The 14,268-nt window shown below is 39.8% G+C and overlaps 1 protein-coding gene across 1 annotated transcript in view; it reads right to left on the reverse strand.

Annotated features, from left to right (window-relative positions):
• EPHX1 (epoxide hydrolase 1) overlaps window positions 1-14,268 on the reverse strand; it is a gene marked incomplete in the record, with an annotated part of 687,022 nt that overhangs the window by 176,337 nt on the left and 496,417 nt on the right. The window contains 1 exon segment of the mRNA XM_044059800.1: window positions 359-573. Coding sequence (XP_043915735.1) covers window positions 359-573 — 215 coding nt within the window.

A 14,268-nucleotide genomic window follows, 5' to 3' on the forward strand; every position in this document is an offset into this window, starting at 1 on the left:
TTTGCCCAAGTATGTGAAATGTTTAAATAAGCTCTATTAAAAAATTCACATTTTCCTCTCTTCAAAGTCAGTCCAAAAAAGTTTGAGGACTGCATAATTATACATGCCAGACAAAGCATTATTAAAAACTGGATACGGATAGTATGGCACACAACATGCAGTTAACTTTGTTAACCGAGGTAAATGAGCTAGTCCATTTGCACAAAGTAATTATTTTTCCATGGATCTCTTCCAGCTATATATTGGAAGAGTAAATATCGAAACTAATCATTCACCATTGAGGATTTTCAGACTGTTTTCTTTGTTTAGTTGTATAAATGCAAAACTGATTATAAAAAGAAAAAGTAAGATACATTACCAACTGTGTCAGGCTTAGTGGATTGTAGATGAAAGTAGCCAGACTCCTTAATCACATTGTAGAATACTTTTTCCATGTAAGGATATAATCGTTTCACATCTTCCTCATGGAAGCCAAACAAAGATGGGAAATACCGACCAAGCATGACTGAGAATATCTGCTTTGCTGACACCCTGGGTAACCCAACCATATTGATATGCAGGCCTTTCACATGGCTGAAAATGGAGCATAAGACGTTTTATTAACGGGTGTAAAACCGAAGAATATCATAAAATCAATGTGCTTCATGTTAAATATGCACAGATATAGGTCTACCTCCCAGAGGGTACCAACCTCTAAAATTCAGTTGTGAGCTGCAAATAACTTGGCAAGTTGTCATAGGAGGGCATGGCTTGGCCAAGAAAGAAATGGCAACTTAATTTGATCTCTCCCCACTAGCACAGTGAATCAACAAAATTAACTTAGTTAAGAGAGAAACACAGCAACATAAATTCAAAATAAAATGACAGGAATAACACAGCAAATGGAAAAGTAATTACTTTCCTGAACTGTGAAGAAAAAATGATATTGCTATCTGAGCGCCTTTCAGTAGTGCACAACACAGCAGCCTACACCTGACGGTACTGCATGCCCAAGAAGCACTGCAAACCATGCAGTACAGATAACACTGCTGCAGGAGAAAATAAGCAAGAAGTGCGAGGAAGAAACATTTAAGCAACAAGAGTTAGAGAAGAAAGTGCAAATGTTATAATGGAAGGTGGATGATTTGGAGGACAGAAGCTGACAATGCAATGTGAGAACGATTGGCATTCCACAGACAAAGGTTTAGGAACTCCCAGACTTCATAGAAAATATTGTCACAGAAGGGATGCAAAGTCCACCAAGTTTCATCTTTGGAACAGAGTGGATACACCATGTTGGAAATAAGAAATCAGACTCAAACAACCCCAGACATGTCCTTATGGCACTCGGCTCATTTTCAACAAGAGAATAGATCATCAGATGTAGCAAGAAGAGAGAGTTCCCGTGTCAGTAAAATCGCATTAAATTCATGGCGGACTTCTTAGAAGAACTATATTACCATCGAAAGGAAGCAGATAATCTAAACAGAAAGTTAACAGAAACAGGATTCCCTACAATAGTTTCCCAGCTACACTGATGTTTTTTTTGCTTAGGACAAGATACAAAGACACAGCAGCTGCATGGCAGTTATACAAAGAAAAAGAAATGGAACTTTATGGAAAAGACAAACATATTATGACATATAAAGAAATAAAACAGGAAGCAAATAAAGACAAAAGACTGGAGACATCACATGACCAGTCTATAGAGAACAACACTGCTGTCATACCAGAGGTGGAGAACAGAAACTAAACCACAAGTGGGGAATCTTCACAACCCAGTCGAGATACAACCTCTCAGAAGTGGAAAGAAAGAGGCTCTCATAAGGAATTGAGCCTAGTGGTTGGAGGAGCCAAAAAAAAGACTAATGTTGCTAAGAAAAGATGCTGGAACTGTGAGGTTGTACAAATGAAGAGACTACATTCAAGGGATGCTTTCAAACAACAAGTGAATTATCATCGTACTGAATGTATACCTAACTTAAATATGTGATTCTCTAGCTAAACCGGGATGATGTTTTTATTTTCCAGGTAACTGGACTGATAAAAATGCAGAAACTATAGAAAATATAAAAATCTATGCATTCTTAACTTTATCTATATAAAAGATAGTCATTTTACTTTTCTTAAATTCAGTCTGGCTCTGGGTCAATGTGCAGGCAACGTAGGTACAGTTTTGGTAAAAATGCAGACAAGCTACAAGAAAACAAGGGGTGCGACGCATTTTAAAGGAAACTGGTAAATATTTTAGAAAAATGAGATCATGTCAACATGTATATAAAGGGATAGAGTTGCTCTAGTTTGAAGTAATGACGAGTTGCTTTCTACTGTGGTACCTTCAATACAATGATATGCAAAGATCACTAAACTAGTAAGTAAACTCAGTATAATGTGTGCATTGTTTATACTACAAGAACTATGGCATACATTGCGTGTATTGTTTATACTACGAGAACTATGGTGTATAATGTGTATTGTTTACACTATGAGAACTATGGCCACTACTTGTTGATATATAAATATTAAGTTGAAGTATGTTGTGTATACACACAAACAGCAAAAACTGCAGAATCTCAACCAAAAGGTATAAAGCACCACTCTTACGTGAGGACATAGCTTTGGAACTTCTAGAATGTTAATAATTAAGGCAATAGGCTGTATGTAAAGGACAGAAAAAGTGCCAACTGCACATATTCGCCCTTTGTGTAAGAGTAAATGATAATTGACAGATTAGGCCAATACAAGTGGAAGGTTTACTATCAAAATTTAGATTGGCACTTAGCAAAGCTTGGAAAGTCAAAAGGCTGTTTTCAAGTTTTCGTAATGCCGATCCGGAAAATATTCAACTCCACATTAGCAAACGGTAGTGTGCATTCACTAATGTGGAATCAACTTTCTGATAACAGCTCGTACTACAGTGGAGATCGGGAAATGTACCCTTTTCTCACTGTAGTGTGATCTCAGAGTTGGAATATATAATACGCAGGGGGTGTGGGGGGTGCAGGGGGTTACTGGTAACACGGACTTTCGACACTGAACTTCCGGTGTTCAAAAGATGATTCTGTGTTACCATTTCCTAAATTTTGGTAATTCGTTATTACTAATTTTGTCAAACTGGTTTGGTGAAAAGGTGGAAAATTGTTTTGATTTTCCACATTTTGATAGTAAACCTAAGTGGAAATTGATACCTGGTTGAATAAGTGAAATTGATCTATATTAACAGCATGTAAAGATTACAGGGTACACACTGATCCAGGAGCACCAAAGGAGGTGCAGCATGGAGAGTGAATGAACTGGGATCAGAATGACATCTGAAACAGTACGTGGAAAATGGACTGGATGAAATAAACGTAACATACTAGCAGTGTGTTGGATCCATCAAACACAGCTACTACACGAAAGCTGAAACCACTGTTATAGGAGTTTTTGAACCCTAATTGCACTAAATAATGATGAAAAGATTGGTACAGTAGACAAAAGTGTGATGTTTGTTGCATTAGCATTGCTTTTTAGCTTTCTCATGTTTTTTCAATGAAGAATGTTAAACTGACAACAGCAGACAGAATATACCAGAATATGGCTACATTATAATATTATTACATTAAAAACTAAAACTTGCATGTTTATGAAAGATCAGAAAATGTGCAGGAGACTTAATGACTTACCTCTAATTATAACAGAGGACTAAAGAGAAAGATCACATAGCTGGCGAGGGGTGTGTGTGAAGTAAGGTTGCTACCAACACCTGCTGTAAATCAAGTCAAGAGTACTGACCCATGCTGGGTACAGACAAAGAAAATGGCTCAAGGGGTTATGCTCCAGCCCAGGAACTCAGTCCACCAAAAACTGACTAGGGGGACCAAGATCAATACACAGAACAGCTAAGGGCAATACGCAAGTACAAAACATCAATTTTATCTCTTGGAACATAGGAGGATGTATCCAACCCATCGGATATAAGGAGATCTTTCAGAAGCCAAAACACTCAAAGGTGAAAAGAGTGAATTCTACTACAAGAGACAACACTGAAAATAAGAAAGCCATACAATCTAAAGCAACAGCAATATACAAACATAGTAACAAATCATCAGAAAGTTGAAAAGCTAAAACTGAAATGTGTAAAATAACTGCCGTCAGGAAGTGGATAATATGGAAAGGCATAATTCATAGAAAAAGTGTGACTGGTAGTATCTGTGCCTCAAATGCAGTCAGTCCAATATTTTTTGATGAATTCTTCAACACCTGGTATGAAATAGTAGGAAAAGAAGATGCACAAATAGTGGGGGGAGATTTCAGTGTTACCCTGAATAGTTAATTAATAGATAAATAAAATGAAAGCCCAGAACTGGTTAAAATAACAGATAAGAAAACACGATTTAATAGACATATGACAAGAAATGGGGGTGGGGGCGTAGCATATATTTATTCATGGTCAGGTGTAGAGTAGATCATTTCCTTAAAGGTAAGAAAGGCACAATGAAAGAGATACAGGCACTTACTTTAGATAGATATAATGGGGATGGGGGCGTAGCATATATTTATTTATGGTCAGGTGTAGAGTAGATCATTTCCTTAAAGGTAAGAAAGGCACAATGAAAGAGATACAGACACTTACTTTAGATAGATATAATGGGGATGGGGGCGTAGCATATATATTCATGGTTAGGTGTAGAGTAGATCATTTCCTTAAAGGTAAGAAAGGCACAATGAAAGAGATACAGGCACTTACTTTAGATAGATATAATGGGGATGGGGGCGTAGCATATATTTATTCATGGTCAGGTGTAGAGTAGATCATTTCCTTAAAGGTAAGAAAGGCACAATGAAAGAGATACAGGCACTTACTTTAGATAGATATAATGGGGGTGGGGGCATAGCATATATTTATTCATGGTCAGGTGTAGAGTAGATCATTTCCTTAAAGGTAAGAAAGGCATAATGAAAGAGATACAGGCACTTACTTTAGATAGATATATTTCAGATCTTGCCCCCGTGCTCTTAGCAATGACAACAGACCGTAATCGGAACAGAACAGGCACATGGAAATGGGCTTGATACAAACAGAAAACAAAGGAAAAACAGGAAAATCTAAGAAAAAAACAACATCAAGTTATAATGGAAAAAGTGCCTAGAAAAGAAAGCTTACATAATTTATGGTGGGCAGGGGTGCTTGTCAAATGGCAGAAGAAAGAAGGAACAGACAAACACAATCAACGCACAGGAAAAGTAAGAGCCGCAGGATTTACTTTCAAGAATATTTATATTTTTTCCCCTAACAGATTTGTTTGTTTTTCAACTGAATTGTACAGGTTATAGATCGCATTAAAGGTGGAGAAAGTTTTGAAATGATTAATTGTGGTCTCATTTTTTTATATCTCAAAAAACTGGCATTTTAACAGGGGTGTGTACACTTTTTATATCTACTATATATACAAGAGGATTTGGGACCAGCTAGAGATTAAAAATGTAGTACACTTCGTCAGAATGGGAAGAATGGGATAACTAGCTGGAATCAAGTAGTGGAGCCAGGCCGACAATATAGAATTAAAGATAAAAAGACTAACATATGATAAACTACAAAAACATTTTCAGGTCATGGATAAGCATTTCGAAATGTTCAACACACTGATAAACACCCTTTTAAGGTAGACCGATCCTATGCTGGAAAGAAATAATAGGGAGACTAAGTGGAACAATCGGGACAGTGTGAAAAAGGGAAGAGGAAGTTAAATATATAAAGATATCAAGCAGGTAGAAGTGAAAAAAAAAAAGGATATGGCTGGTTATGGAAAACATACAAGAGGGAATTGGACATGATAAATGGACTCAGGTTTGGGAAAATGCCCATCTCCTTAGAAAACAGCCTTGCATATAGGACCAACAAATAAGAATATTATACACATGGTATAACACACCAAAAATAAATACAATAAAATAAGGCATGAAACCGGAGATATGAAAAAATGTTGGATGGGTGGAACAAATGAGGCAGGAATGTTTGGGAATGCCAGAAGACACAGCAGAGATGGCACCAAGCAACAAAGGGATGGGAAGAAATATTTCATAAGACCATAGCATGGCTATGGGAAGCCCTTGGGCTGAGGACAGAAAGGGAGGAACTAGCTTGGGTAAAAGAACACCTTACTATGAGGTTAATTTACCATTTTCCAAAATTAGTTATTGCAAGGGAATAACAGGCACTATTAGACTGGGAAATTTACAGTTGTATCTAAAACTGGCATGACAAACAGAGCAATGTTATAAAATGAATGTGATGGAGAGGAAGCCAAAAAACTGGAATCTTGCAACTCAATCCACTGGCAATTGAATAAAACCCAAAAACTATAAAATCTATTGGACATTAGAGACATTAGACAGAGATGGAAAATAGAAAATTAGAGATTATAGAGAAGCTAAATGGTACTGGGATGCCCATGCCCTGGCCCAGCAATCAAGGAGCCTCAAACCTCACCACTAACACCAGAGTGGGTGTCTCATATATGAGGAAAGGATAAAAACACACAGTAAAGTGCAATTTCCCTTAGGAGCACACAGAGATCACAGTCAGTCCGGGGCTGGTCGCTCTCTTGCTCTCCAGGTCCCCAATAAGACTCCTCACTGGCACAGTTATAGGGTCCATATCCCAGACTAGTGGGCAAGCTAAAACCTCTAGCACTCTCTCTGTCCAACCAGTGCTTTGTGTCCCTACCCAAGTAGCTGACACACACACATGCACTTTGAGAAAAGGTTATACAACCACACAGACACTCCTGGGGAAGGCTGGCACAGTTTGTCCAGCTGTGCCCCTTTTTCCCCAGACTATATGGTAGTACCAGCTGCCACCACCCACTAATACTTATCAGATACTCAAAGGCCCTTAAAAGGGTGTCCAATTATTACTGTGCATTATTATCCAATTGGTAGATGTGACTAAACAGTCAAAGCTGATTAGAGTGGCTTTGTACAGTTTTACCAAATGCATACAAGTACTCTAAAGAGCTTAAATTATCTCTACACAAATCCAGCCACAGTTAGGAGGTTTTGAAATATTTAATAATATACAATTAAAAAAAAGACAATACTTTCTACTACACAGTCAGTGCTAGTCGAGTTCAGAGATCACACAAAAATACTTAAAATAAATCAGTAGTACAGTTCTGACATCACAGAAAAACACATTTTCTAGCTATTTCTACAAGAAAACACACTTTTAAAATAACTTACTTACACAGAGCAAGGCAGAGTGCTGAAATGGATGCCCAAGACAAAAATGCTTAATAGTCTCTGGTTCTCGCTGTTTAAATTGAAACTGCAGTTCTGATAAAACATTGCATCATTTCACACTTTCCTGGGTTCCCAGGCCACACAGAAACTGCATTTACATTCTTAACATCTTGCTTTTGTTATCTTGCAGCTGGTCAGGAACAGAGCAATACAAATACATGTGCATGTTTAAATCTATAGCAATTTAACTCTTGGTTAAAACAATAGAAATAATGTCTTCGTCTAGACTTTCTGGCACCACTGTCTACTTCAAAGGGTCGCCACATGATTTACTTTGGAAAGTAGAGTGCACTGTTGTCACATTTCTTTTCAGTTCCACATGTATCAGTATTTCTTTACATTTAAGACAACAAGCCTGCATTTCAACATTTCATAGTATTTAAAAATGATAAAATTATGTACCAAATTCTATTTGACTAGGCTGGCAGCTTTCACCCATCTCTACCAGTCCACACTAAGTATTGGTCTTATGTAAATATGTACATATTTTCTTCATCAGCAAAACAGTTTTCAAAAGGTAGATATTTCTATAATAAGTGTATAAGTGATAAAGGAACATACAACTGTTACGGCTGTTTTGCTGTTAATTATTGTCTTTAATAGAATTAATTTATGTCCTTCCATATCACTGCTGCAGTATTCTTTACACTAGGGATCACCTGACATAGGTAGCCCGATGTCTGGCCAGTATACCAAAACCTTTAGGTTGCAAAGGGTACACCGTACGTTACACATTTATGCTCCCTGTGCACGGCGTAGAGCATAAAAGTGACATCTGGACATACCATCCTCAGAACTTTTCTGCTGCCAGCCTGAACACCATCTTCAATCTGAACGCTTGTTAGTCTGCTGACAGCCTAGCCATTTCAGATAAGTGCCCCATTATGGTTTTTGTTTTCTTACTTTTTTTTTTTTTTTTTTTTTTTTACTTTGGTGGGTTGCTGGTTTCACGTCATCCAGTGTGGGAGACAGATTCCCCGTAAAGACCGACATGAGCAGTATTTATTTTGTTTAGGTGCTTCTTACAACACGTCTTGTGCTATTTATCAGGCTTTCATACCAAAGATGTGTGGTTGGCTCTCTTCCCTAGCTATCTACCTAGAGAAGCAGCACCTTAAACTTCTCACTAAAGACACTATGGAAGGACCTTCACGGCCCGAGGGACAGCTGTCTACGGAGAAGGCCACAAAAGCTTGGAATGATTCTTCTGCTGTGCCACCTCAGCTGGATGCCTGTCTTGAGGCTAGTAAAAGCCCGGAGGACCACGCAGTCCTCTGCCGTGACAGCTTTGGAGGCAGTCAGGGATCCAGCTTCCTGCACGTCCATGGAGGCCTTGCAGATGTCTGCTTAGGATGTACAGGGGGAACCATGGCTGATTATTTCTAAACAGCCTAAGAGTGTTCCTCAAATTTTAATGAGGGAAGAAATTCCAACTACTTTTACTAAGTGTCATCAGGGGTCACAGCCTCCTAAAATCTATAAAGCTGATGTCCCCTTAAAAAAAAAAGGAGCAGAAAACCAAGCATATTTTTCCTGCCCCTAAAGGCCCTGAGAGTGAATGGTAAAACTCCACTCAGGGTTTTTTATTGCCTTTATGGCTTTCATGCCCCCCTCAGGGGGTTTCTGTTCCTGCTCTTCCTTGGTCTTCTATTCCTCTTAAGATGTCTAGGAAGCAAGATTCCTCAGATGAGGATGAAGATTCTGAGGAGTAATCTCTGACCTATTCTCCCTTAGATTATGGATCTGAGGAAGAGGAGTCTATTAGTCCTGACTCTCCTTTTGAGGAGATTTCCTTTTCTGACAATTTCCAAAATTATGGATTTTTTTAAATGCAATTGTGCTCAGGTATCTGATGTTCAGAAGAGGTTTTATGCGATCCTGTACATGGAATCTTCTAGGCCTTCTGCCGTCCCTCCTGTTCTTGCAGCCTTGTTGGATGCCTTTTCCACTGCTTCTCAGGCTCCTGATTCCATGCCCCCTGCTCCTAAAAAAACTGATACATTTTATAAGGTGTCTGATGACTGCAAGTTTCTTTATAAGTGTTCCACTCTTGACCCCTCTGTGGTGTCAAGTTGCCTCTTACAAGCCTTCAAAGCTTTTACTTTCTACAAAGCTGCTTCCTTCTGACAAAGATAGCAGAACTATGGACAGGTTGCGTAAGAAAGTGTATACTTCTGCTACCCTGGCATTTAGAACTGTGAACTACCAGACCCATATGACCAGATATATTTTGGTTCTTCTCTCTCAGGCCTGTCAGGCTATCCCTGACCTTCCTGACTCTGAGGGGAAGACTTCTTAGTTAGGGAATTCATCACAGGTTGTTCGCCATTCCATTAAATGCAGCTATGATGCAAATGATGCCTCATCTAGAGCTGCTACTTTTGGTTCTGTTTTGAGGAGGTATTCCTGGCTCCAGCTTCAACCTTTGCCTGATCATATCAAAGCTAAACTGATGTATGCTTCTTTTGACAAACATTTGTTTGGTGGTGATGTTGTTGAGATGTTTAAGTCCCTCTAGGAAAAGAGTAAAGCTTTACAAGAGTTGAAACATATTTTGCTTCACCTGTTTGAAGGAATTACTCTAACAAAGCTGCCTTTGTCCGTATACAGTCTTGCCCTCCCCTCAAAGGTAAGCAGGGTGGCAGAATGGCTACCCAAACTCTATCTGAAAATCTCATTTTCCAGACAAACCAAGTGCTGTCTGACTATCCTTGCCTTACTATTCCCAGTCGCAGTCTTCTCTCTCCATCTTTCCCTATCCCTTCCTATTTGGTTACAGATCTTTCAAGACTCCTGAGTCCTTTGCATAATTCACCAAGGGCATTTCCTGGTACGGAAATCTCTTCTCCCCTTCTTTGGCATTCTTCAGCATCCTCAGGAACAAATGCCCATTTTTCCAGAAGTACTTGGGGCCTGTTGGCTCAGGGAACTATTCAGGAGGTTCCAGTTTCTCAGAGGGGAAAGGGGTTTACTCCAGAATGTTTTTGGTCCCCAGAAATGAAGGCAACTGCAGACCCATTCATGACAAAAAACAGCTAAACACCTTTTTGAAGATTTCTTCCTTTCAAATGCTATCCTTTCAAATCCTGTTTCCTCTTCTTCCTCGGGCTTTTCTTGTCTCCCTGGATCTCAGGGATGCTTATCTTCACATCCCTATCCACTGCCTTTTCAGAAAGTTTTTGCTTCTCTGTTGTTTCCTGGCATTTTCAGTTCTCTGCTTTGCCCTTTGGCCTCTCTATTGCCCCAAGGGTCTTCACCAAATGCCTCGTTCCTGTCATTGCTTTTTGAAGATTGAGGTGAATACAGATTTTTCCTTACCTGGACAACCTGCTCATTCAGGCCTGTTATGCAGAGATTTTGCTTAAGCATCTTCACTTTACAATTTGTCTTCTACAAAGCCTGGAGTTTACTGCAAATTTTCAAATGTCATTCCGGACTCCTTCTCAGGATCATGTTTTCCTAGGGTGCTTGCTCCAGACAATTCCAATGCTGGCATCCCTACCTTCTCCCAAGGCTTTAACACGGACTGCCTTCTTTTGATCCCTTCTTACTCTGGTATTGATTACAGCCAGAGAGTTTCTAATGGCTCTCGGTTTCATGACTTCTACCATTCTTAAGCTTCCTCTAGCCAAGCTCCACATGAGAAAGCTCCACTGGTTTCTAAAGTCAGTTTGGCTTCAACATTCTCATCTTTTAGGTTTTCTAGTTCCTCTTCTTCATGTTTCAAGCTGGAACTTCAGGGATGGATTCATCAGTTGTCCTTCAACCCACGGCTTACTTTTCAACCTCCAGTCCCCTCTCAGGAACTCTTAACAGATGCTTTGGATGTGGGATGGGAGCCTCCTTTGGTCCTGAAAGTGCAGGGTCTCTGGTCTCTTTATCAAAAGGACCATCACATCAATGTCAAAGAAATAAGAGTCCTTCTTCTGGGTCTTCAGGGTTTTCATTCTCTATTTCTTCCAGGGCCACTCATGATTCTTGCAGACAACACCGCAGTGATGTGGTATATCAACAAGCAAGGAGGGGGGGGGGCAAAGTCTTATCTCTTGTGCAGGCTAGCTCCTTCAGATCTGGTATCTAGCTATTCAGTATCAGGTGACCCTTCACGCAGTTTATATTCCCTCAGATCAAAACATAGCGGCAGATTCTCTCCATAACACAATCCCACAAGTGGATATTTCACAGGGATGCATTTCTGGATATTGTCCACCAGTGAGGTACTCTTCAAGTAGATCTCTGCCTCCCCACTGAACAGACAACTTCCTCTCTTTTGCCCCACAGTCCAATGTCCTCTTGCTTAGAAGGTAGACACCCTATCTTTATACTGGAAGGGATGTTTGTTTAGGTCTTCCATCCCCTTCCTCTTATTCCGAATGTCCTGTTCAAGATAGAACATAATGCTCCCAAAATCTTGTGGTGACTCCCTTTTGGCCACGACAGCAATGGTTCCCTCTTCTCCTGCACTTAGCCAAGGGCAATCATTGCAAGTTACCCCACAGAGTGGATCTACTCACACAAGACAAGGGATCTCTCGTCCATCCTCATCTGTCCACTCTCCAACTGACACTGTGGGTGATAGGGTTTTGATCCTCTTCACACACTATTATTCTGAGCACTTGCTTAAGGTCAAGTAGGAGGCACAAAGCCCATTACTACAAAATCTTATTTGTCCAAATGGAAAAGATTTTCTATCTGGTGTCTTTCTCGTAACCTGGATTCACTTACCCTAGATGTTCCAAAGGTTCTCTCTTGTGTGAATTGTTCAATACTGCATTGGTATATTCCTCTGTTAAAGCCCACCTATTAGATATTTCTGCACGTCTGCCTTTGATTCCCCTTTGGCTTCTAGATTTGAGGCCAAACCGTTTTTGAAAGGCATCCTTCACATTAGGTCTCCCAGGAAGCCTGTTCCACCTTCCTGGGACCTTAATGTTGACACAAGTTCCTTTTGAACCTGCGGCTTCAGCTTCCTGACAGCATTTCTTCTTGGAAGACTACTGTTCTTTTGGCTCTTACCTCTGCCTGATGGGTGTCTGAGCTACAAGCCCTTATGGCTGTTCCTTTTTTATTTTTTTCATAGGGACAGTCTGTCTCTTTTTACTAATCCTTCTTTTATGCCCAAGGTGGTTAATGAGTTGTCTAGTCATTTGCCCACTTTTCTCCTTTTTCGACAATCTGCCAGTGTAAAGGCTCTTCACAGCTTGGATTTGCATAGACAAAGGCAAAATGAAACCAAAAGGTGGATTCCAAGACCAACAAAACCATAAAACAAACAATAAATCCAACAGGGAGATGCACAGCAAGTCCGACCAACTCCAGAAAGTAAGCCACCAATGTATAAAAGCCAAAAAATACTTTATTATACTCTAGCAGGTTTAAGCACAGAAATTCACACTTTGCTTTTCGTCTGACACAGACAGTACAGGCTTCATCAGAACATAAAAAGTAAAATGCCAGAGACCAGTGTATATATGCATTAGTCAATCAATAATCCAAATAACTGGATAATTAAATATAAATACGTATACTGTTGAACTGCAGTGCACAAGGCTGCTATTTACCATCACACCAGCAGTCTGCAAGATCTTTCTTCCCTCCACAATCACTCAGAACAGTCATTACAGAAGTTACAGGTCATGAGTGGTCACCATACCTAGGCTATAGAATGCTCTCCATCATGGACAGCCAGTCATAGCCATAGTACTGAAGAGACGTGTGAGCAGTGCTGGAAGTGCCAATAATATGCATACTTTGCTACATCCATATTACAGATGAATTTGTTAGTAGATCCATTTAATTATGGATCTGCATAATGGGTACTAGGCCTAGATAAAAACAATGGAACGCACAATGTGGACTGTGAAAATCAGAGGACCCAGAACACCACATCGAGCATGGCCAAGCATAAGTGGGAAAAACATCAGGAAAGAAATGCTAAAGGACTGTGCTGTTCACACACCTTTTGATGTGCCCTACTGCTGTATTACATGCTAGCACTGTCCCTGCCATCATTAAAACAAAATGATAAACGTAACTGGAAAACAGGATGCAGATGTGTGGAGTGGTAGTGTAAATAATTGGAGTGCAGAAGAAATGTTAACAGAGTGGTGTATGTAGCAGTAGGGGGAAACCTGAGCGAGAAGAAACTAAAAACTGTAATAGAAAGGATGTTTACTATATGGGAAATAAAAGTATAGTAAACAAGTAAGGAGGGAGAGGGTAGATGAGATGAAGGGAGCAGACAGGAAATTATTAATATAGGAATTATAATAATGAGAGTGAGTGGAATTTCATCTTGTTAGAGCTTTGTGCTCATGATTCTGTGCTGCATGAAAGGTTATTGTGGAGGTCTGGCAGAATTTTATTTTTCTTTCTTTATTTTATTTAGTATTTGATTATCAGGATAGTCTGACTGGGTCAGCAAAAGTGACCCCTTTTTAGTGGAGGACTGGGAGAAAATCTCCAGAAATAATATATCATAGAAAAAATATAATACGGTTTACAAGTGGAGTAACTCTGCACAATTTATTTCTGTGGACAGCCTGGTGGACACAGGCATCTTGAAGCAATGTAGCAATTGTCTCATGTACACAGGCAAACATCATATGTGAGAGATATAGTTACACTATGAAAATTGAGACACGACTCTGGTGTACTGACAAATCAAATGACAAACAGGTTGTCGGCACAAGCACATAATTTCCTTCTTTAAATAAGGTCTCGACATATAAACCCACATAGAGGTTCATAGGTGTGTACTAGGCTAATGGCCCTGGAGCCTTTACAAACCTAGCCCATAGGATTACCCTGACATCATGCCACCCGACCTTAGTTCCCAGTGCCTCTGGCGAGTAGAACCACTGGAGTGGTCCCTGGGGTGAAGTTTCTATTTCCCATCCACTCATCAAGGTTTCTCTTGAAGAGGGCCAGTGAGCTGCTCTGTTTGACATGTATGGGAAGTCTATTCCATACCATGGGCAGTCTCTGGGTTAGGAAACTGTCCCT

Source organism: Protopterus annectens, chromosome 1.part2 (assembly GCF_019279795.1).
Source record: "Protopterus annectens isolate FY-2018-M chromosome 1.part2, PAN1.0, whole genome shotgun sequence".
In the NCBI taxonomy this organism is placed as follows: domain Eukaryota; kingdom Metazoa; phylum Chordata; order Ceratodontiformes; family Protopteridae; genus Protopterus; species Protopterus annectens.